This window comes from Mya arenaria, chromosome 6 (assembly GCF_026914265.1).
Source record: "Mya arenaria isolate MELC-2E11 chromosome 6, ASM2691426v1".
NCBI lineage: Eukaryota > Metazoa > Mollusca > Bivalvia > Myida > Myidae > Mya > Mya arenaria.
The window spans coordinates 36857884-36884262 of record NC_069127.1 but is presented as its reverse complement, the minus strand read 5'-3'; the positions used below and the strand labels follow the sequence as shown (position 1 = coordinate 36884262).

At 36.3% G+C, this 26379-nt stretch overlaps 1 protein-coding gene across 1 annotated transcript in view; it reads left to right on the top strand.

The window, feature by feature from the left end:
* The window catches only part of LOC128237759 (uncharacterized), a 74641-nt gene that overhangs the window by 16064 nt on the left and 32198 nt on the right, over window positions 1–26379 (top strand). Inside the window, exons 2-11 of the mRNA XM_052953342.1 lie at window positions 4215–5936; window positions 6256–6404; window positions 7031–7081; window positions 7744–7792; window positions 11735–11887; window positions 18846–18898; window positions 19170–19250; window positions 20456–20498; window positions 22213–22235; window positions 23358–23632. Of these exons, the coding sequence (XP_052809302.1) occupies window positions 4316–5936; window positions 6256–6404; window positions 7031–7081; window positions 7744–7792; window positions 11735–11887; window positions 18846–18898; window positions 19170–19250; window positions 20456–20498; window positions 22213–22235; window positions 23358–23632 (2498 nt within the window). The 5' untranslated portion in view covers window positions 4215–4315. The remainder of the gene's footprint in view (window positions 1–4214; window positions 5937–6255; window positions 6405–7030; window positions 7082–7743; window positions 7793–11734; window positions 11888–18845; window positions 18899–19169; window positions 19251–20455; window positions 20499–22212; window positions 22236–23357; window positions 23633–26379) is intronic.

Here is a 26379-nt window from a genome sequence, read left to right as displayed (position 1 = left end):
ATATTAAAAATAAGAAAATATGAAATAAGTATGTATTGCTGTATCCAGGCAATGTGACGAGCACCTGTGATTGGTCCCAGGTGCGGGCGCTTAAAAAAGATTTTTTTTCTTAATTTTTCGAATTTTAGGAGCGGCAAATCCGATGAACAAATGATCAATTTGTTGTGGCCTAAGGGTACAAAATTAAACCAAATGTAAAAAAAAGTTTCCTTAATGCGCATTATACTGTGGCTAGATTATATAGTACATGTTATTACTGTCAAACTTTACCATGTCTATTGGATATCTTTTTTAAATGAATTTATGTGGGTAAACTAATGTAAGGTCTATATGACAATCTACTTTTATGAATCTAAAACACGCATTCAGTGAACGTAATGCTCTTCTCGCTCTCGAAGATAGGAAATAAATGTACATTGAACTGTTTAATACTTTAATAAATATATGACAAAAAGCTAATTTATTATCCATAAATTAATCAAATTTAACAAATGAAACACATTTGCGAAAAAGCAACACTTGTGTAACTGAAAAAAATGAAGGTATTAGTTAGAAGATAGGTTAGGCTAATTAGTCGTAATTAAAGTGGAAGCACAAAAATATTAAAGATGATAATTAGTTAACATTCACAGATTATTGTTGGCGCATATTTGGTTCACAGCTTTAAGCACATCAAATGCAGCAAACAGCTTATGCACATTTAAAGGGGCTGTCTCAAGTATGATAAAATAGCGAAAAAAATAGAAAATTGTCGAAAACTGACATAAACTTGGCATCGATGTGTACAATGCATTAAAACTTCGTAACTGAAGTACCACATAGTATACAATTTATTTAAGTTACGCAGTTATTTCGTATTTTTCCATTAAAAAAGATTACTGGGTATGTCTACCAGGTAGAATTCATTTCTTATGCATGATTGGCTAGTTGGTGTTATCACGTGATATTACCGAGGTAGGTGTATAGTTTAATTATGTCACCCGATAAGAATAAGCCTTTGTAGCTCAGTGAGTAAGACACTGGACTTCAATTTTGGCGACGTGGGTTCGAACCCAGTCACCTACACAATTTTTTTTTACATTTTGGTACTTTTTTTTCAATTATGATATCAGAGCGTAACACATTCTATTAAATAATTGTCCTGAGATTCGTTACAGAAAAAAACTTTTTTTGGTGCCAATCTTAATAATAAAGAAAACAAAAACAAATTGTCAGATAGTCAAACATAGTCATGAATGACGATCATTGCAGCGTGTATTGCTTGTAGAAAATTCGTAACTCGATGCATGCACGCTACATGCAATGTGACTTGTGCCAAGCCTAGCAGCATAGGAAATGTTGGACAGGCATGTCTTCTGATGAATTGACAAATAGCAACTCATGTGGTCAGCAGCATATATTGCTGAAAAAAAAACATTCGAAAACCAGGGGACCAGTGTATACCAAAATTGGACCACGTTGTATGGATGGTAATCTCCACTCGTGTAAGAAATGGTCAAGGCCCCATTTACACAACAATTTCCCAACACAATACTGAAAGGTTGCGTGTTCCACTTTATGCCAGCGCTCTATAGAAAAATTCAAGGTCTATCAACCGCACATCGGTACAGCGGAAAGACAAGTACCGTTTCTTACAAAAAGTAATGTCCCTTCCATTCCTGCCGACTGAACACACACGGGCACTGATTGAAACATTAGAAGACAACATGACCGAATCAGGCCCTGAAGCACTCCAGACCTACATGATTTTTTTGAAGGACAAATCAGAACAAATCATTATGTAGAAGGATGACATAGCCGCATAAATGGAACAAGTCCAACTCTTATCAGAGCAGAGGCTCTCTAGCTACCAGCAAGCAACCTACAAGACTGCCCATGTCGGACACTACAGGACTAAAGATTACGAAGATGTAGAAATGACTACCAGCAAGCTTCTTAGAGAAGTCTATCCGGAGACAGGGCGCACTCATTTGGAGATTAATATGTTCATAAATAAAGATTTTTTGTATGCATGTATACTATTAATTTTATTTTCATGCAGTGCTATATCTTTTAAATACTTATATTTGTTTGTACTAGATACCTCAATCAGTTTTGTATGTTTACATGCACATGATATATGATTGAATGTTTATTTCAAAATCAAGTGTATTTATTTACTAACTTTGATCATCAGTGCTTGTAAATAAATAATTATTGGAAGCCTATTTTACTTCATTTTTCAACCCATTGTCAACAATAGAATAGTTCATTACCATCAATTAACTTATCTATTGTGTTCCCGCTGATAACCATCTCACACCATACCGCCTATATATTACATATGTGGGGCGAATTCTCTGTATATGGCGCGACTGCGTAGTGGTGCGAGTTTTTGTTGGTATGACTTCTCCTGTTACCTTACCATTACGTACCCTCCGATTTTGGTCATTTCGTACAAGGTAAAAACAACTTATTTGATCAGTTGGACGGGTTTTAAATAATCAAGATGTGTGAAGTTCTTTGTGCATTCATGGTAATTTAGTTGTGTCACTTGTTCAATTATCTTTAATAATTCCGACATGACATCTTAATTACTTAAAGTGACAATTATAACATTCAGCTAAATAATATTATTAGAATTAATTTTATTTCAATTCAAGGTATGTACAAACAAATGTATACTTCAAGGGTCATTTCATAACCTATATTTTATTTACTTTTTTAGTTTTTAGCTCTACTGGCCAAAGGCCAGAAGAGCTTATGCGATGGTAATGTGTACGTAGTATGTGCATCCGTGCGTCCGTGCGGTCGTGCGTCTGTAAACAATTGCTTGTGAACACGATACGGTCTTCAGTTTTGATTGTATCTCGATGAAACTTGTACAGTATATAGATATCCATTAGAGCTCGGTTCCTTTCGAAAACCAGCCAGATCCGTCCATAAATGCCTAGATTATAAGCCATGAAAGTTTTAAAGAAAAGCTTTCTATTTTTAGCCAGGTCTGCATGAGCGAATTCTATTTTTAGCCAAGTTTACATGTACATGTAAAGTCATGTCTAGAGTTAAGGGAGACAATTTGCAAGTCTAGGATTTTGAGAGACAGTTTGCTTTTTGCTTCTGCAGTTGATTTTGTGAATTACTCTGCCTTGTTCTTGTTGAAAGCCCAAAGGCCATTTTTTAGCTTTAGTTCTGTAGTTGGCACATTCATCTTAACAAAATTGGTTGTGAATGTTTAAGTTATGCACCTGGTGTCATTACTGGCCACACCCAGGGTTCACAGGTTTGGTAAACATAAATCTGGAAAGGTTTGAAAATCTTTTTTGTGTGTTCGTGCATCCATCTCAGCACAATTGATTGTGAATGTTTGTTTAAATTGATCAATGTTGTCCTAGGATGCCCTTGACTTTGACCTTTTGACCAACTTTTTTTTAACTTCTAAAACTACAGAATTTTTTACTATAAGTACAGTTTTGAAAGCATTTTTTTTTGTCAGATGACTTTTACTTGGCACATATTAAAATAGTTCATGCAACTAATCTGCTTACTATACTTTCTGGGCTCAGATGTTGAACGTGCTACGTTTTCAGGTAACCCAAACACAAAACATAAAGTATATGTCTGTTGCCTTTTACCCATACATACATGCTCTGGATTGATACGACCACAAAAGCATTTGTGTGCTGCTTTGTACTCACATGCTTGTTCCAAGTTGGCATATTTCACAGCATGTTTCCTGCAAATGACTACCATGAATGGGGACGGGGTTACTAAGTAATCAATCACTTCGGTGAATTGATTCACCTCATTCAAGTCCCGCCTCTTGGCCCGTCATTGCTGAGAATTCATTGTCTAAAGCAAAGCATGAGTAACTGTATCCCTTATGTCTTACCCTAAAGGCCTTGTGTAAGTATAAGATTTCTTTTGACTGAAGTTTGAATATATATTATTTGATTGTTTTACAATGATGTGCCCTTTTGTGACAAGGTTTATAAATCAAACTTTTTGGCGGGCAGCATCTAGTCTGTTGTTCGGTTCATAACTTTCGGACCCTTTGTACAATCAGGTGAATGATATTGAGCCATTTTGGCCCTCTTGTTTTAGCTTGCAAGTCTTCCAAAATAGTTTGTTGACAGAACAGTTGTCAGTAGGTGACCTTTTATGGGTCACCCTTAGATCCTCATTTAGAGTGTAAATTTCAAGGATGTGATTATAACCAAATTGTTTAATTCCAGAACTGAATCAAAACTCGGGTCGCTTGAGGATAAAAAATGTCATTGACTGTGATTCTTGCAACTGTACAGATGTGCATCTGAAGAAGTCTTCTACCACAGACATGAACATGGAATGTTTCATCGAAGATTTGATTGGTAAAGATAACTTTTTAGAGGATGTCGTTCAGGTCACAAGTTTGTTTAAAGCACCACCATCATTGGCTTATGCTGATGGAAATTCAAATACAATTCACATTCTTCCAAACCCTGGAAAACTCTCTTTACAAAGATTTCAAGAAAAGTATGCACATTTATGTGTTGAAGATGCATCTCGCCTTAAAATCTTTTTTGTAATGACTGATCAGGAACATACCACATTCTTTAATAATGAAAATGAAAACAGCATGGATGGCAGCAAACTATTACGTAATCTTTTCTGTACTGACAGAGCTCAAGTAAGGTTGAAATATTCTGACTTGGTCAAAAGAACCCACAAAAGTGTTGATCCTCTGTCAGAGTGTCCTCACCAAGACCTACAACAAAACGAAAATACTTCAAATGTTGTTCCACTTTCATCCCTTTGTTTGGTGCCTGAATCAAGAGAGCAAGCCTCGGTTGTAAACCAGTTGTCTGGTGACTTTTCAATGAGCAGAAAGCAAGAGCAGTTCAGTGGCAGCTTACAAAATACTTCATTTAGAATAACAGTTTTATTATCAGTGGAAATAAATGTTGTTACTAGGCGTGTAGAGAGACTAGAAAGGTCTATCGATAAAATAAGTTCTGATGTTGATTGTAGTCTAGTCAAACCACAGAACAAAGAATTTGATGCAGATACCGGTCCACTTGTAAGTAAACTTACAAGAGATGCAGTTAAAGATGAACGGAAAACCAGTGAGAAGGAAGAGAAAACTTGTGGAGCAATAAAGAGGAAAGACACACGTAGCAGTAGACTTATAAATGATGTACATGGGCAGAATGCTGAACAGGATCAGTGTATTGTGCATATTAATGAGACGGCAACCCAGCACACTAAAGCTAAGGGCAACAATCATCCTCTTTCAAAAGCAGGAAGAGCAAAAGATACTTTGATGAAACTTTTACCTTTGTCAGTTATGGAAAAGACAAGACGAAATGCAAATATTTCATCTTCTTATGAACAACAGCAACTATTGCGGGAAATTATGGATTTTCCAGAGAAAAGCATTCATTTTACATACATCATTGTTTGTCCTTTGTATAACACAGGCTTTTTCTCAAGAGCACAGTTGCAACAACAGGCGCAAGAACAGCAACAAGAACAGCAAGCTGAGGAACAGCCTGGTACAGCAGGAGGGTGCAGAACACCCCCCAGGCATCAACAGCAAGAAGCACAACAGCAGGCTGAGGAACAGCCTAGATATCCCATACAGTGCACAGAGGGGTCAGAAATACAGGACAGGGAATCGAGAAACTATGACGTAGTCACCTCAACACGGCCTGTGTTTTCCGACAGGGACTTTGCAATCGCCACAAATACCCCACTCACTGTAACCCCCACACTCAATCTTCCGTACGCCCAGGAGAGGGACCTTCTGGACAGGGTCCAGGGGCAGAGCCAGTACGGCACAGCAGGAGGGGGCAGAACAACCCCAAGGCACCCCCAGTGCCAGGACCAGATGCCAAGACAAAGGTCATTTACTCACTGGCCTGCAACAGCCCATCAGGCACCGGCACGTATGGTCGTGTACGGACTCTTTTATACAGGTGAGGTTGAGATTTGTAATACATGATTGATCAAAATTGTTACCAATTATCTCTTCTCTTTATAATTTACCGAATTGAGTAAGGATGTGATACCTTAACAAATCTGTTTTATTCTGATTTTAATTAAAAGTTTCTTAAATCGTTTAACTAAGCACTTATGCAATGACTTAGGTGGGAGTCACTTTATTTTAATGTTTTTAAGTAAAAATGGTCCTTTTCTTGATATTTTTATATATATTGATGTTGTTTTTTTATATATATATCGGGATATGATCCATACTATTAAATGAATGAAACTATCTATAATCTGTGTTTTCAGGTCAACAAGACCTTGTTCGATGCTACCATTGTGGTATTGGTCTAATGGACTGGAGTGATGGGGACGAACCATTGTTTGAACACATCAGACATTCTCCTAACTGTCTGTTCCTGAGGCAGTTAGGAGAACAGCTTCTTAACACATATAGGGTGAGTAGGAAGACTTATCATACATTCTCCTAACTGTCTGATCCCGAGGGAGTTGTTAGGAGAACAGCTTCTGAACACAAACAGGGTGAGTAGGAAGACTTATCATACATTCTCCTAACTGTCTGATCCCGAGGGAGTTGTTAGGAAAACAGCTTCTCAACACATACAGGGTGAGTAGGAAGACTTATCATACATTCTCCTAACTGTCTGATCCTGAGGGAGTTGTTAGGAGAACAGCTTCTGAACACATACAGAGTGTGTAGGAAGACTTATCCAATATTCTCATAACTGTGTATTGCTGAGGGAGTTGTTAGGAGAAGAACTCCTCAACACATACAGGGTGAGTAGGAAGACTTATCACACATTTTCCTAGCTGTCTATTCCTGAGGCACTTGTTAGAGCAGCTTCTCAACACATACAGGGTGAGTAGGAAGACTTATCACACATTCTCCTAACTGTCAATTCCTGATGCAGTTGTTAGGAGAACAACTTTTCAATACTTACAGGGTGAGTAGAAAGACTTATCCATCACTCTCCTAACCGTCTGTTCCTGATGCAGTTGTAAGGAGAACAGCTTCTTAACACATACAGGGTGAGTAGGAATACTGTTCTAACATTATCCTAAGATTCTGCTCCTGAGGAAGTTGTTAGGAGGACATCTTCTCAACACATACAGGGTGAGTAGGAATACTAATCTAACATTCTCCTGACAGTCTGTTCCTGGCGCAGTTGTTAGGAAAACAGCTTCTCAACACATACAGGGTGAGTAGGAAATACTAGGAATACTTACCAAACATTCTCCTAACTGTCTCTTCCTGATGCAGATGTTAGGAAAATGCTCCTCAAGACTTAAAGGGTGAGCAATCGTTATTGCCGAAGGGTTTAACATAATTAAACTGATGTTATTTCAATAATCTTTATATGCTTTCTAATTCATTCCTTGAATTTAAAATAAAAGTATTGCTATTTTCCATTCTGCTCTCAAAATAATTGAAAACAATTAAATTAAATGACGTTCTTGTCAGGAAGGTAACATCATACTGTACTTCCATATATTCAAGCTTGTCCTTGCTGATCAAATGTCCTTGAAGCACTGATATTGTAATCTCTAGTACTATTATGAATAAGCTGTCCTCCCACAATCATATTTTCTATCCATATTAGTTGTTTACTTATTCTAAAGTTTGTGGCTTATTGCCAAACCAATGCTGAGAAAACTACTGTTAACCTGCTACCTATCCCTTGAGACTGATAATTCTTTGCTATTCATCTATCCTTAAGTTAAGTATTTAAAAGGCAAACAGTCAATAATAACTTCACTGGCGTTTTATTTTGCCAGGAAAATCTTGCAGAGGCTCAGAGGAACAATGAAACAGGCAGATCACAAGGTTTGTAGAGTCTGCATGTAGCTCTGTTAGGGCATATGTATATAAAATAGTAACATAAGTTTCATATTAGAGCTAAACATTTATATTTTTTTAAACAATATCCCCCTCTCTACTTGTAAAACAAAATGATAACAATAAATAAATAAAAAAACTAAACGTATTTTAAATAGCAACTCAAAAGTAATGCTTACATGCTTTACATGGTTTATAGTGTGTGCACCTTAGCAAAATTAATATTTTTATTCCCCCGAAGGTGGGCATATTAAAATCGCACCGTCCATCTGTGCGTGAGTCCTGCTCAACTTCTTGTGTCCTGGCTGTAACTTCTCTTGTATGGACAGATTTTAAATAACCACATGTGTTCGGCATAGAAAGACAATGTGTCGCGTACAAGACCTTTAAGGTCAATGTCACACTTTAATAGTGTTTGAATATTATGGAGTGCTGCTTATAAGCACATAGAGTATAGGTGGTTGTGTCCTGGCTGTAACTTTCTCATGTATTGACAGATTTTGAAATAACTTGCCAGATGTGTTTGACATACGAAGACGACGTGTCACAGGCAAGACCTGTGTCCCTTCCTAAAAGGTCAAGGTCACAATGAGTGTTTAAATACTATGGTATGTTGCATATTAGGACATAGAGTAAAGTTGGTCATGTCCTGGCTGTAACTCTATTGTATGGACAGATTTTGAAATAAATTGCCACATGTGTTCGACATATCAAGTTGACATAACGTGTCGAGACAATCATGTGTGACTACCTCTAAGGTCACACTTAATGTTTGTTCACAATGGAAAACTGCATATAAGGACATAAGAGTGTAGGTTGGGAAATACGGGTCATATTTTTTATGTTCTAAGGCAATTTGAAATAACTTGCCATATTTATTTGATACGTAAAGGCAATGTCACATTTGCAAAAAACATGCTGCATAATTGTCAAGCATAGAAGAGTTTCAATCATATGGCACTGACATAATGTCATGTGGTCTTGCAAATGCACCAGACATGTTGGCTAGACATAATGCCATGTAGTATTGCAAATGGTTTGGCATAATGTCACGTGGTCTTGCAATGCCACCAGCCATATTGGTAACATATAATGCCATATTGTTTAGCAAATGCACCACCCATGTTGGTTAAGACATAATGCCATGTTGTCTTGCAAATGCACTAGCCATGTTGGTAAGACATAATGCCATGTAGTCTTGCAAAAACACTAGCCATATTGGTTAGATATAATGCCATGTAGTCTTGCAAAAACACTAGCCATATTGGTTAGATATAATGCCATGTAGTCTTGCAAAAACACTAGCCATATTGGTTAGATATAATGCCATGTTGTCTTGCAAATGCACTAGCCATGATGGTAAAACATAATGCCATGTTGTCTTGCAAATGCACAAGCCATGTTGGTAAGACATAATGCCATGTTGTCTTGCAAATACACTAGCCATATTGGTTAGACATAATGCCATATTGTCTTGCTAATGCACTAGCCATATTGGTTAGATATAATGCCATGTTGTCTTGCAAATGCACTAGCCATGTTGGTAAGACATAATGCCATGTTGTCTTGCAAATGCACAAGCCATGTTGGTAAGACATAATGCCATGCAGTCTTGCAAATGCACTAGCCATGTTGGTAAGACATAATGCCATGTTGTCTTGCAAATGCACTAGCCATGTTGGTAAGACATAATGCCATGTTGTCTTGCAAATGCACAAGCCATGTTGGTAAGACATAATGCCATGTTGTCTTGCTAATGCACTAGCCATATTGGTTAGACATAATGCCATGTTGTCTTGCAAAAACACCGGCCAAGTTGGTTAAACATATTGCAATGTGGACTTGTAAATGCACCGGCCAAGTTGGTTAGACATAATGCCATATTGTCTTGCTAATGCACTAGCCATGTTGGTAAGACATAATGCCATGTAGTCTTGCAAAAACACCGGCCAAGTTTGTTAGACATAATGCCATGTTGTCTTGCTAATGCACTAGCCATATTGGTTAGACATAATGCCATGTACTCTTGCAAAAACACCGGCCAAGTTGGTTAAACATATTGCAATGTGGACTTGTAAATGCACCGGCCAAGTTGGTTAGACATAATGCCATGTTGTCTTGCTAATGCACTAGCCATATTGGTTAGACATAATGCCATGTAGTCTTGCAAAAACACCGGCCAAGTTGGTTAAACATATTGCAATGTGGACTTGTAAATGCACCGGCCAAGTTGGTTAAACATATTGCAATGTGAACTTGTAAATGCACCGGCCAAGTTGGTTAGACATAATGCCATGTTGTCTTTCAAATGCACCAGCCATGTTGGTAAGACATAATGCCATGTAGTCTTGCAAAAACACCGGCCAAGTTTGTTAGACATAATGCCATGTTGTCTTGCTAATGCACTAGCCATATTGGTTAGACATAATGCCATGTACTCTTGCAAAAACACCGGCCAAGTTGGTTAAACATATTGCAATGTGGACTTGTAAATGCACCGGCCAAGTTGGTGAGACATAATGCCATGTTGTCTTGCTAATGCACTAGCCATATTGGTTAGACATAATGCCATGTAGTCTTGCAAAAACACCGGCCAAGTTGGTTAAACATATTGCAATGTGGACTTGTAAATGCACCGGCCAAGTTGGTTAAACATATTGCAATGTGAACTTGTAAATGCACCGGCCAAGTTGGTTAGACATAATGCCATGTTGTCTTTCAAATGCACCAGCCATGTTGGTAAGACATAATGCCATGACTGTGGTTTGGCAAATGCACCAGCCATATTGGTTAGACATAATGGACATTTCATTTATATTTTCTTCCCTTTTAAGCTCACCCGAGCACAAAGTGATCGGTCCGTTTTCCTGCGCCCGGCGTCAACAATTGCTTATAAACATCATCTTCTCCTAAACAGCTTGGACACTTTTGATAAAACTTTCTATGAATGTTCCTAATAAATGGATGGTGATCTTTCAAATTTGTTTAAAGCAATTAATTCCATACAGAACTCTTGTTGCCATGGCAACCTTAAGGAAAAACTGCAACCCTTCTTGACAAAAACCATGAGGCCTCAGGCTTAGATATTTGGTGTGTAACAGTGTCTATTGGTTGTCTACCAAGTTTGTTCAAATAATGCCCCTGGGATCAAAATTGGCCACGACCTGTTGGTTACAAGTTTTCTATAAACACATTTTGTTAAACTTCATAGTTTTCTCATGAAGCAAGGACAGCAAATCTTGCAACATTGTCTCCCTTTCTATTGGAGATTGAATTATTTTCTATTTTTAGAAAGAAGGGAACAGATTTTGTATTTTATGAATTCTTCAAAATAGTCACTTCTAAGGAAATTATTGTTCTTTTTATAGGTTTAAGTAATAGTTATATTTCTTAAATTTATAGAAGAATTTCTTTTTTACTTAATAATGAATTTAATAGTCAGACTTCCAATGAACTAAACCATTATGCAATGTTAGCTAATAATTTGCATGGATAGTTAATACATCTTTTATATTTGTATGAACAAGAATTTAATTCATGCATAATGAAGGAAAGCTATGTTTTACATGTTGGAGATAGAGTTATATTCTTGGCTGACTAGTGTGAAGTTATAACATGTCCTGAATTGCTAAAGCAGTTCGCGTGTCTGTTCTTAACACAATTGCAAGTGAAAATCAACTCATGCCCCTGTGGTCAAAACTGGCCAAGTCCTTGGGTTTTCTGTGGACTTATGTAGGGAATTCTTGAAAATTTCTTGTCTGAAACTGCTAGGCCCAGACTTTTGATAATTTGTAACTAGTATCTTATAATCGTCCTCTACCAAGATTTTGCAAATTATGCCCCTGGGGTCAAAGCTGGTCCCACCCCTTTTGACCTACTTTTATTTTTGAAGATATACTGCTATATTGTACCACTTATTTCATTTTTTAGGGAGTGAGCCTCACCCAGCTCAGCAGCTTACAAGAAGAGTGGCGCACACTGGAATGACCACCCTGGCCCAGCGGTTGGGTACATTTAATGAATGGCCGCAGTCCACCGGTCAGCAACCAGAAGCACTTGCAAATGCTGGCCTTTTCTTCACAGGTAAGGATTTTTATTAATTCTTAGCTTGACTATTCCAGGAAATAAGGAAATCTATTCTACTCGCCCTGTAGAATATTGGCGTGACACCTTGTGTCATATGTGCAAGTTACTAGGCCGTATCTCAGTAACCACCTAATAAAATGGATTTATACTGTATACAAGACTTTCCTATCATCATATCTATCATAATTATCATGTAAGAACTCTTTAGGTTCAATATATATGCAATTATAATTCTTGTTTGTCTTAGAAATTCTATTTCTGCGTGCAAGTGTTTATCTCAGTAACCCAGTGATGTATTTGATTAAAAATGTATGGCAATCTTCCCAGCCATCAAACCAACTTAAATTTGCAGTAAGTTTTGTATACAGGTACAATTAAGGACAGCTTTTGTATTGTGAATTATGTTGCAGCCGCGTACATGTGCATAAAACTTGATTAAGAACATCTTGTGTCAACTATATGCGCATTGTTTAATTATAATTTTTATGTTCTATTGTTTCTGTGGTAATGGACAACCTGGTTTTTCTATGTCACGGCTGGCAATCACTGGAGCCTTAACATTTTGTTATGTGTTGAAAATGCTCCAACACGTTTTCCATTATAGTGCCAATCAGTGGAATATGAATGTAAACAGTGAGTTTGATTTCTTACTTTTCATATTTAGTGGTTTATACGAGTAAATTAAATAAAATGGAGAATGTAGTTCCACATAGAATTGGCTATGAGTTGTTCTAAATGTAAAAGTTCTGATTTTTTTCTAGAACTTACATAACTTGCTAGAGGTTAGTGTTGACAACGTAAAAATTAGGATTTTCATGAGAACTGTTATTGTACCATCGGTTTAAGCAATTTCTTTACATGTATGTGGCTTTTCTTATTGACAAAAGGTTGCCTCGTTACAAATTTTAGAACTTTATTTGTTATACTTGGTGCACTTTGCTTGATCTTCTGAAAGTTGTGGTGCCACTGAATAGGTTGTGGTGCTCATGAATTGTAATTTAGAAGGAAACGAATTGTGAAAAAACTGGGGCAATTTCATAACATGAAAATTAACAATTAACTGAATTAATATCATTTTCGATCTTTTAAAAGTCCGACAAACTACCACACTGATTCGCAAACTTTAAATCACGTTTTTCTTGACAGAAATTAAGCACTCGCCTCCTTTTCCCTTTAAAGACACCCATCTGAAAATATATAAACAAAACCGCTAGATTTTTGCGTTATAATACCTGGAAATACAGAATTAGAATTACGACGATCATTTGCAATCAAGTATTAATTTATTAGAAACCAAATGAACCTTAAAATTTGCGACGCAGTGTGGTAGTTCTTCATACTTTATAAAGATCGAAAATGATATAACAATCGGGAACAATTTTAAAGTGATATGGTTGTGAACTAGGTGAGGTGGCCAAGCACCGTAACACCAATGTATCTTAAATATTATAAACTCCGAAACATAAAGAACCAGCGGCATCAATAAACAAATGCAGAACTCTGTCAGTGATCTAGTTGTGATCAAGCAGCAGATGTCTGCCATTGAAATGTTAAATGAACAATTGCAAAGCTTTGACATCTTTCTTATTGTTTGTTGTGAGTGTAACGCGATGATATAAGCATGTTAACTTTTTTGTAAGATCTGAAAAATGGCACAGAAAGCAGCAACCGGGTAGAACCACATTACAACAGATGTTTAGAAGGCCTAAAAGGGACTGCAATTCTTTGTTTGAATTTTCTGTGGCAGGCGAACTGTTGAAGTTGAAAGCGTCTAATTCTAAATGCAATGACCTGTCGGACCGATTCAGTCTTGTGTGTCGCCTGACTATAGGGGTTATCTTTGTCGGGGGCGTCGGCGGCCGCGGCGGTGGCGTCCTGTTTTCACTTGCTCCGGGCATATCTCGTTAACTATATGTAGAACATAAGAGTTATTAACTTGAAACTTCATATGTAGATAGATCTCACTGAGGACACGTGCATTGCACAAGAACTGTAACTCTTGCATCTATATGTTTAGAGTTATTGCCCTTTGTTAATTTTCAAGCTAAAATTTTGACAGGGGCATATATCGTATATAACTATAAGGGGTATCAACCTGAAACTTAATAGGTAGATAGATCTCATTGAGGTCAATTGCAGAACTGTAACTCTTGCTTCCATATGTTTTAGTTATTGCTCTTTGTTAGTTTTCGTTATTGATTGTTGTCCGGAGCATATCTCGAAAACTATAAGAGTTATCAACTTAAAAATATCTTATTGAGAGGAAGTGCAGTGCATAAAATGGTATCTCTTGATTCCATATTAGAGTTATTGCCCTTTGTTAATTTTCATGTTTAACTTTACCTTGCACGTTTTCTTATTATTTCCCTTTGATTGATTTCATTTGGGCATTATTCGTCCGCGGCGGTTTAAATGCCACCTACACTTGAAAGTTAAATGGCAACATCATTGTCTATAAATGAATGAACTGCCAATCTAACAGCTATAATGTCGACAGTAAATAATTCGTCAGGCGACACATCCGACTCGCAGAGTTCTAGTTTGAATACCGATATCGTCACAAAATCCGAGGAATCTCATTAAATGTTCTTGACAAGAATGTTGATCATGACTTAAATGAGTAAGTCATCCAATATGTTGACCATGAGAGGGATTGATAGTTTTGAGCCAGTCACCCACTGAATGGCAGAACTGAATGTTTCAAATACTGCACATGAAGATGAACTGCCCATGACTAAGCAGACATTGTTGTTAAATTGAGATTCAAAAGTAAAACCTAACAGCTCATTCGTATTTGAAAAAACCCAAATGATACGAAATGCATTAGCTATATCATTTTTTACACTAAAGCAGCCATTGCCGGGTAAACAGACCTTTTCCACTGCATCTTCAAATGAAGCATATTTAACTGTGGCCAAAGAGGGATCAATAAAATCATTTACTGATTCCCCAGGGGGGATAACTGAGACTTTGGATCATACGGTATTGAACTTTTTTTGGAACTTGACCAAAAGGACTTAGCTGAAGGTAGGGAAAAGGTTTAGAGTTGAATGGACCTTTGATGCGAGACGCTTGTAATTCAAGGTGAATGTGATTTCTGACTGTAAGACTGTAAGACTGGGAGTTCGAAACAAAATTTCATGTTATCGTTAGTAGTGGCTCTGCGAGGACCAATGCAACCTAGTTTGAAAACCTGACTGAAACCTGAATTCAAGTAGTTGTAGGCAGTATGACACTGAAGGTAACCTGCAAGAATATTGACCCGGATAGGCGTTATTAAGTCTGGATTTTTGTGGACGGGAGGATGGATTTGGGACTTTATCGGGAGATTTGCAGGTGAGTGAGTTCGCAACTTGCTCTTTAGTGGATAAACTGCAGTTTCCTGCATGGTGCTGCCCTCTGTAGTAACCAAAGATGTGGGGATGTACATCTGCAATTACCTGCTCTGACATTGAGTGTGCAACAGGTATTGTCGAGAAACCGATTTTGCTGTTCTTTTAGTTATATGTTGTGACCAACTCAGGGACTCGGACCTGAATGAAAGGATCGGTTTTGACCTGTTAGATTAGCTTGAGTGGTTACCATTACCTAGGGAATGACCTGATGCTATCGCAGAAGACGAAACTGCATGTCATATTGTTGCCATGCCCAACCGCCATATTTTTGGGCTGGGTCCCCAACAATTTCTGCATATTTCATTAATGCAGGGGTCTCATGGGAATAATGTTTGGCATATATGGCTACAAAACGGTGAAAAGCGGAAGTCCAGATCTCAATAGATGTGATCTTCTAAGGTCAATAGGACGACACAAGACCAACTTGAGAAAAGCGATCAAATTGTAATGTAAATATAACTTTTGAGTCAACTTGTTGCAGTGGCAATAACATGGCAAAGTCTACAAATTTGTTCTGAACAATCTTTTACTGAATGAATTTCTTAACATATACTACAATGGGCGTAGAAATCGGTTCGACAAACTGAATATTGTTACCTTCAGTAAAGTCATGCATATGGTGGGCTATAGGACCATCCAAAGTGAAATCCTCTTCGGAAGAAAGTCGGAGTCACTGTCATCATGGGACATGGACACGAAATTGGTTGGTGGAAGGGGTAGTCAGCAGGTGTGTCGAGATTAATCAGCACATTTGGACTGGCTTCATGTTGCCCACTGTAATCTCTATTTGAGATATTGTTAAGACCACTTCCTGCAGAGCCCTGTGCCTGCGGCCTAGTAAGTGACTTGTGGGCACTGGTCGTGCCTTCTGAGGTCTTGATTTTTTATGAGGGGGCACCTCAACTGGACAGCCGCTTTGACTGCTGACCAACTTACATAACTCTAGGGCACTTTATTGCAAATTGATCTCATCTTGTTCATTATTAATAATGCGAACTTTGTCCAGGCACTTATTAAAAAACTGCTTGAAGCAATTCATTGAGACTTGTAACATAAATAGATTGAGATGTAAATTTGTGCACTTTGCAAGAATTATAACTCTATGACACTTTATTGCAAAGTAATCTCCCTTTTTCATTTTTTAAAATGCAACATTTGTCTAGGCACTTGGCAATTACTCAAAAACTGTTTAAAGCAATTGATTGAAAATTGGTACATAGAAAGAGAGCAATGTGAAGTTGTGCATGAATAATAACTCTTTGGCACTTGATTTACTGGAAAAGTATATCCACCTGTTTTTCTTTATAATGCAAATGTTCACCAGGCACTTGGCACTTACTCAGTACATAGATAGAATACATGTGAAGTTGTGAACCCTGCAATGATTATTATTATTCCTCATTTTATTTTATTTAGTTGTCGCCCCCTTGTTATTCTTGTTTTTAATGTAAATTTTGTCCTGGCACTTTAAACCTCAAAAACGACTATAAAAAACATATACTGTGATGTGAATTTGTGCACCTTACAAGAATAATAACTCTGAGGTACTTAATTGCAGAGTTATCTCCCCTTGTTTATTCTATATAATGCAGAATTTGTTTTGACACTAGAAACTACTTAAAGGAATTCAAATTCAATGAAACTGGAAAATAGATAGGTAGTGATGTGAAGTAGTGCACCTTGCATGCAAGATATATAACTCTAGGGCACATAATTGCAAAGTATTTTCCCTTTGCTCATTATTTTTAATGCTTTGTCCAGATCGACACTGACTCAAAAAATACTTGAAAATGATGTATATATTTTACCCCCTCCTTCAATAGTATCTATCCTCAACTGAGCTCCAGTTTAATGGGAGACATAGGTTTATCTTCATTTAACATATTTTATCATTATAGTATCTTGGTAACACATTACTAATTAAAAATCATTATACATTTCAATGTTAATAGGCAAGTTTCAGACTGGAAAAAATGCCATTTCTATCATATTATTTATGTGACAACCATTGATTTAATTCCTTCAAATGAAATCCAATATATTAAAGCAATAAAAAAGATATATATGTTTCTCCTCAGAGAATTTACTCACTTTAAACACCATTCCACATATGTTTTTTAAATGTCTTTCGTTTACAAAGGTTGAGCTAGCTTAGGGTTCATGTAGAAATAATGTACATTTGTACAGCTTTTGACACGTCGATGACCACCTGTGCACTCAGAAAACCTCATTTTTCAGCCAACAAATAATTTGTTGAAATAAAAACATAAAAGATAAATCTAACAATTCTCATGGCTTTATTTTGAAGGGTGTTTAGGGGGTAGGTCCTTTATGGTAAGGTGGTTATTTGGTTATGTTTTTTATTTAAAATCCACATACAATTTAGGTTTAAGTGAAATTTCTTAAAGACGAAAATGTACATTAATAAGTACCGTGTTTTGCTATATAAGCCTCACTGATGATAGTTCATATCCTTGTCATACAACAGGTCAGTTTTTAAAATTATTTGGCATTCCGTTACTTGGGCGGGTATTAATCAAATTTTGTGGTAGCTCTTGAATTTGTTCATGAGGAATATATTTAGACTTTAATGCATGTTTAATTGAATTTGAAATGAATCTTCTTGAACAACCTGTCATTCCCCAGCTCAAGACCATTACTCAAATATAGCTAAGGAAGAACTTGTTCTTTGTGATCACCTTAGGAATGTTATAACATGAAATGATAGAGTTTTTGTGGTTTCTTTAAAGTACATTTTATACAGAACTTATTATCAATCATTAACACAACACCATAGTATGGTTTGGTGTCATTCACTGTTACATTGGCCAATGGACCTCTGTTGAACAGTGGCTTGATGAAAAGAGCTCATAAAAGTCATAATTTTCTGTCAAAATGACGTAGATCCTTGTTTACCTTCATCGGTTAGCAAAATAGACGGAAGGATGGGAACCACGGGAAAATCGTTGAGTGTTCCCGTGGTTCCTGTACTTGCTTTTGCTGATCGATGTAAGCGAATGGGGTTTAAAATCATTTTGACAGAAAATGTCTGGCTAGTGCCTTTGATATTTTATTAGCATTTTGAAGCATTTATGTCATTGACTGTTTTTCAGACAAAGATACTGGTGCTAACGTGTGCATTACTGCATCTATGAGCCAAGTGTTTTGTTAATAGCTTACAAAGAAGTTAAAATTTTCAAACTTTGTTTACATTTTTGCCGGGCGAACATTCTTCACTTGGTTCATAATTATAACAGTAAATGGTACTTTTGAATTGTTAAATCTTTTATGTTTAAGACAATGTATTATATTGATGATACACATGTTCAAATATGTATAACATATAATTATAACTAGTTGCACTGATTTATTATGACTTTTATGAGCTTTTGTCATTTAGCCACTGTGCCCTTACAGTTGCCCTCCAGACCAGCTGTCCGTTTTTGATGTGCATTTTCATAACTGCAACGGACAAGATGACTTGTTGGTTGGTGTTCGTTAACCCTCTGCAGCAACACCTTAAAGATGGAGGGAGATTACCTTTTATGTCAATGTTTCAGGTATCAATGACATGGTGCAGGTCGCTGCCAGGCAGGCACAGCTGGAGGAAGAGGTTAGTGATTGTGATTTTTAGTAATATAGCTGAAGCAAAAAATGGACCTTTTGTCATAGGCTTCTTTTATTTAGGTATGTTGTCGTCCACAAATGGTATTATATAGCTGAGGGTCTGAAATACATTACATACATAAAATATGCCATGGTTACTTCATCTTACACTCTTTCATGTCAATTGTTGCTATATTCTTGGTTTGAAAGGTATGCCATTTCAGCATATAAGTGTCTTTTATGCAAGAGAAGGAATTGGTCCTGTGTTTTTGGTGCAGATGGTAAAATCCTGCCTGAAGACATATGTAGAAGCTGGTAATGAGGCTGGCAGGGTTACCAGCTACAAGGTGTGGAAGAAGGTCCGATTTTCCCATCCACATCAAAAACAAGATTTGTTCCATTTCCTTGTAATATCTTATACTGTCTTAAATCTGCACTCTCACAGATTTACCGTTTTGTCAACTTTTTATTTTTTGTCTTGGAATGAGCTAATTTTTGCGTAAATATCTACAAACCAGTGATATAAGGCTGCTGACAAAAGATCGGATAGCGGATTTTCATATTCTGTTCGAAAATTGATGTGTTATAGCTAAAAGCGTTACTAACAGTTTAAAGAATGCATAAAACATCATTTTTGGAACTTAAACATGAAAATATGCGATCTGATTTTTTGTCAGCACTCTTATATCACTGGTTTCTATGCATTTTCGCATAAATTGACTCGTTCCAAATCAAAAAAAATAGAAAGTTGTCGAAACGTTCCATCTGTGAGATTGCAGCTTTAATTACTTTAAACCTTACTTAAAAATACTTCAAATATACTGTTTTTGTACATAACATAACATATTTTCTTAGAGCATAATTTTGTAAGTCTAATTTTTAGCTCGTTTGTTTTTGTAAAAAAAAAGTTGTGGAATTTTGGTGGCTTTAGTGTCGTATCCTGCTGCATTGTGCAGAAGACATCACGCAACAATACAAAACTCTAGCTTTAATAATAGTTGATTTTTTTGCCCCTCTTGCAACTCAAAACTAAACAAAATTGAAAAGAGTTGGCATTGTCCACAGTGCGCTCTTGTAAGAAATATTTATTATTTGGATTATACCAATTTGAAATGTCGTAGTCTAAATTGCTTGAAAATACACACTTACAATTAATAGCAAGTTGTGTGTTGTTGGGCATGACTCATAATTTTTCAGCTCTTATTACATGACCTGAAATCCATGTCTGGTATGCAAGAATGACAGTATTCCCTTTAATATGTATTTAATCGCTGTAGTTTTAAATATACTATTATACTACAGCCCAACCTGGTCATCCATACATCCATCTTAGAGACACATACTTAAACAAGCTATTCCATATCCCCCCTGTACAATTTGCTTTCATAAAGATGCATTAATTTGAGTTCATAAAGATGCATTTATAGGCATAGATCTGTTAATTCAACAACGGCCAATGATTTTGATTTAGCGGGTACGTGTCTTAAGCGGCCATTATGGCTTTAGGGGTCTGTTTAAAATGGGTAACTCCATATATGTATATGTGTTTACATTCAATTTGCAGGAATCTATTCGAGGGCTGCCCGACCCAGACTTCCAGAACACAGGTAACTTACACTCTGAACTAGTGATAAAGAGGTGGAAAAATCCATGTGTGTATGTAAGCGTGCATGCATGGACATCTATGTATTTATGTTATTACGTCCTTTGATCGCTGCTAAAAAGACTTCGTAATGAGTTGTGTGTGATGCATTAAATTGGTCGGTGTCACAACTAAGTTAACGTTTACTAAGTAAGCACACTTAAGTCAATATCTTGGAAGATACTTGATGTACAGTAAAACTGCGATCGCTCGAGGTCGCCAGGGACCGAGCCAAAATCTCGAGGGAACCGATGTTTCGAACGACCCGATTTTCAATTTTCCAGTTTGATATGAGATATCTACAGTGTATTTTAAGTTTGAAGTCGTCAAACAGACTGTTTACTAAGACACCGATTATGTGTTGCGTTGTGGAAATCGCTTATATGTTCAAAAGTTGACGTAAACTAAATGTTAAACGCAAAAGAAAAAACAATAAATGAATAAATAAAAATGTTTATTTTAACAAAAAAGCACATTTTCGTAACAAGCAACATTTGAATGACAGTACATATTGTGGTATTAGTCAGATTTAAGTTTCGCAAAATCATAATTTCCATGAAACTTAATCAGAATGTTTGCCTCGATAAAAACCTTGGAATAGTTTGAACCTAGTAGGTCATGTGGGGTCAAAATTGAGGTCACTGGGTCAAATCTTTAAAAATACTTTTAGACACTCTAGAGGCTATATTTTTTCATGAAACTTGATCAGAATGTTTGCCTTGATAAATTTTTAGATAAGTTTGGAACTGGGTAACATGGAGTCATAAACTAGGTCTCTTGGTCAATTCTAAATGCTACATTATATACAATATTTTTTTTTATTTTGAACAGTTGCAATCAAACTCGAACTCATATATAATTATTTCACCAACAATTGATTTCCATTCCTTGTTAAACTAGTTAAGGGTTTGCATGTTACAAGCACACAAATGTCAATATCTCAGCAAGTACTTTATGTTTTGCATTGAAACTTTATTCAATGGTTATCAATCATTACTCCTACTAAATTAATAAAAATAGATACCTCTATTAATTTTGCTGACGAAATTTACTTGATAACAAGTGTCACCCTTAAAGATCCCTTTACCTTTATCACCCATCCAATCGTTGCAAGGTGAAGTGGTGGCGTTAACGTTTGATTTTATGGTCGTGTTTTTGCTGCTATTTAACTTTTAATGCTCGCAGATCATACTTTCCATATAAAATGTCATCTTTCCCCTGAATGACTTGGGAAACGGCGATATTGTAGGGAAAACCAAATACATACATGGAATCAATAATAACCGGAGGTCATCTTGCACCTGTCTCTATAAAGAAACATTTCGATTTATTGATTACTCGTATAAAAAAACATACCTCAGGTCGTGTTTATCACCACGATCCAGCGTTATCCTATCACTTACCAACGTTACCTCCACCACTTGAGGCGGTAACGATTGGACACGATGTTTATGTGAAATATTGTTTCTATATTTCTTTGACAACTTAATTTAAATTGAATATAGATATACCTTATGAGCACTAGGTTTAGTGTCTAAATCATTGTTACATGTTTTATATTTTTTACTTCTTAGTCAAAAAAGATTGTGCATTAAGCCAATAATCAATCAGATTTTTACCTGTGGTCATTAATACTCAATGTGTTTGATAGAAACTTAAAAATGTTCCACTGTCCACAGACACTCTAATTGAGGACATTACGGTAACTCTTGCATATTGTACACATGTATACTTGTTTTATGTAGTGCATTGCATTCTTTTTTAATTCAAATCTTTATTTTACTGTTGCTTTATTTTTGGATTTAAAATTTGCACAGATTTTCGCATGCATTATTCTGTTCTTATTTTGCAGTCATCCATGCATGTTTCACTGAAACATATACTCTCTGGGACAGCTTATGTTAACTCCGAGTTTATTTTATAGTACTTTGATTGGCTGTATCAAATTCCGTCACCCCAAACTAATAAACAACATGGTTGCCAGGGGTCTGGGCAAGTATCCACTATATTATAAGTCTACATGGAAAACTTCTCTTTAGAAACTATTGACTCAGTTTCAAAATAATTTCACGGAAATGTTCATATGGTGACCCTCAGTCAAATTTCTTCACCCCATGAAGATTCATTTAAAAAAAATGGTTTCGGGGGCTAGTATCCCCTTTATGTATATGATGGAAATTCGGAAACCATTGACTCAATTTCAAAATAATTTCACAGAATTGTTCCAGTTGCCACTCTTGTTTTATATATAATTATTTTATTGTTTTACTATCATTGAATATATCTTTCAATCTTCATGGACTTATTCACAGTAACATTGTTACATTGCTCTTTTGTGACATTTAGTTATATAACTCCAAACTTGTAAGACTTATGGTCCTTTGTAATTTTTCAAACACATACATCATGTTTTTATTTGTCGGTTTAAAAAAAGACATATTAAAGTTTCATCTGAAGTGTGCAAGCAGGTGGACCTTTTTCCAGCCATGACTAAATTTATGCAGAATGTGTATGGGCATAATATCTTGTACAAGTTTGATAACCAGCCATATCGCTCTAGTCACTCGAGAGTCATCGCCCTTTAATATTAGAAATTACCTAAATTGGTATTGTCTGATCAATAACATTTAGCATTTGTACAATTATCACCAAATATGTTCAGAATGTGCATGGGCATAAAACTTTCGGATGAGATCTATAACTAGTCAAAACGCTGTTGTCACTTGAGAGTTCATGCTTTTTGATTATAGAAATTACTTCAAATTACTTTTGTCCGATCAATAGCTATACAAGCATTTGTCCAATTATCACCCAATTTGGCCAGAATGTCTACGATGACAGAAACACTGACGGACACTTCGATGACAGGAACACTGACGGACACTACGACGACAGGAACACTGACAGACACTATGATGACAGGAACACTGATGGACACTTTAATGACAGGAACACTGACAGACACTACGATGACAGGAACACTGACGGACACTACGATGACAGGAACACTGATGGACACTATGATGACAGGAACAATGACGGACTCTATGCTGAAAGGAACACTGACGGACACTATGATGACAGGAACTACAATGACAGGTACATTGACAAACACAAAATGCTATTATTCTTAAGCAGCACTGATGGACATGGCTTGGCCATAAATACTTAGCTTGAAAACGGCTTTTGCTCAAAAACGGAAGAATGCTTACACCTAGGAAGTTCATACTTGGTTTGCCATTTGGTCATGACTAGTAGATGACTCCTTTTGATTTTGTGATCAATAGGGCAAAGGTCAGAGTAATGGTACCCTTGATATTTGCATAAGGAAATGTTTGAAAATCTTTTTGTCCGAAACCGCTAAGCCGAGACCCTTGATATTTTGAATAAGGCGTCATTTAGTGGTCTTCTACCTTTGTCTGAAACCTCTAAGCCCACACCCTTGATACTTTGAATAAAACATCATTTAGTGGTCCTCTACCAAGTTTGTCCGAATTATGCTCCTAGGGTCAACACTGGCCTTGCCCTAGGGGTCACAAGTTTCCTAGAGATTTATATAAGAAAATCTTTCAAATTCTTCTTCTTTCAAACCACAAGGCGCATATCTTCGATATTTGTGGAGTATCTTATGATGGCCCTCTACAAAGATGCCCCTGGAGCCAAAGCTAGCCTCACCCTTTTTAACCTACTTTCATATTTTTAAAGCTACAGCAATGAAATTTGGACCATGTGTACAGTTTTGAATAGAAAAGAATATTTTGGAGTTTAAAGACCTTGTTTTTGACCTTTTGACCTACTTTCTTATTTTCTAAGCTAGAGCAATGAAATTTGGACATTGTTTATAATTTTGAAAACAATTATCAATGTTGTCTTTGGTTGACCTTGTATGTGACCTTTTGACATACTTTCTTATTTTTGAAGCTACAGCAATGCAATTTGGACCATATGTATTGTTTTAAAAACAAATATTTATTTTTACTTTGATGACCTTGTTTGTGACCTTTTGAGCTACTTTTTTTTAATTTGGAAGTTACACCAATGAAGTTTGGACCATCAGGTTTTGAAAACAATTATCAATGTTGTCCTTGGATGACATTGAATGTGACCTCCTTACCTACTTTCTTATATTGAAGCTACATCAATACAATTCTAACCATGTGTACAATTTAGCAAACAAGTATCAATGTTGTCCTTGGATGACAATGACTGTGACCTTTTGACATACGTTCTTATTTTTGATGGTACAGGAAAGATGTTAGGACCATATGTACAGTTTTGCAAACAAGTATCAATGTTGTCCTGAAATGACTTTGACTCTGACCTTTTGACCCACTTTCTTAATTATGCAGATACAGCCATTAAATATAGACCATGTTTACAGTTTTGAAAACAAATATCAATGTTGTGCTTGGATGACATTGACTGTGACCTTTTTATCTACTTACTTAATTTTGAATCCACAGCAATGAAATTTAGACCAATTGGACCACAGTTTTAAAAAAAAACAATTATTAATATTGTCATCGGATGACCTTGACCACAAGAACTATGCCAGTAGAACATAGGCCCTCATGGGCCTCTTGTTTGGATTACAAAGGCCAAATTAGGTAGGATAATAGATCTACTTGCACGGACAGTTAAAAGTGGATCTTTTAATATATATAAGAGAAAAAGTTGAGGTTTAATTGTGATAGCCGTGGTATTTATAAAAATGTTGGTGTTGTCTGTGTTGACGGATTTTGTGCCCACAAAAACTCATACACAGGAAAGACCTTTAAAATGTCAATGACTGTTCGAGGTATTTAAATGAAACTTGGAAAACATGCTGCCAGAGAAAGTACGCACAGGTATATGATGACCCACAACTTTGACTGAATTAGGTGTTTAAATATTTCTGTATTTCTACTTAAAAAAGAAATGAGTGCTGGGATCAGGTCTGCAGTGCACTCGCTAGGTTTTCATGTCTCCTATGAAGCATGGTAGACACATAGGGATTACCTAGTTCACGTTTGTGTGATGACAATAAAAAATTAGTTCCATATGGGTACTTCTTTTATCTTTGCCCGTGGGCAAGATAAGAATTTCCAGCACGGCCAAATTTTTAGGTCTACTTATCTGAGGTTGGAAAAAGCAGAATCTCTGGCAGATCATATCAAAAGTTTTGTTTATATATTATTCGTTATGTTATTTGATAACTTTTCTGTGATTTTATCTGATTATCTGTGATCGCTTTTATTGTCAATCATTTTATTCAATGTATAGCTGCAACAAGCAGGAATACATATCCTAGTTATTATGACATCACCACATGGTTGTATAGATCCCATGGTTTGATATTTCTTGAAACTTATTTGTATGCATATACATGGCCTTTTGTGCACTTGCCTTATTAAATAAACAAAGTACATTTCCATCATGATGTTGTCTTTATTTCTGTAAAATAGCACTTATACATACAGTTGACAGACTATTTTCAGTGATATAAACATTTTTCCGGGTAGAGCATACATTGTCATTGTATCATCACAATATCATTTAAAGCTTATCATTATCACAACATCTGTCATAAACAATTATCATGACAGTATTATCATCACATAGCATAAAGAATGGTAAAATAAAAGGTTCATTTAACATGTCTAAATTATGTTCAAATTAAACGTTTATCCCCATTCTATCTGTTACGAACATCTTAGAATCGTTGCGGCTGGCTCGCTCCCGCGCACTAAGGGTCCCCTTCTGTTATGCATTTCTGTTCATGGAAACAGTCCCACATTTTACTGTACTCCGACTCTTTGTATTAAACGTGTGGTTCCTGTAATGTGACATTACAACAGCTGATATAA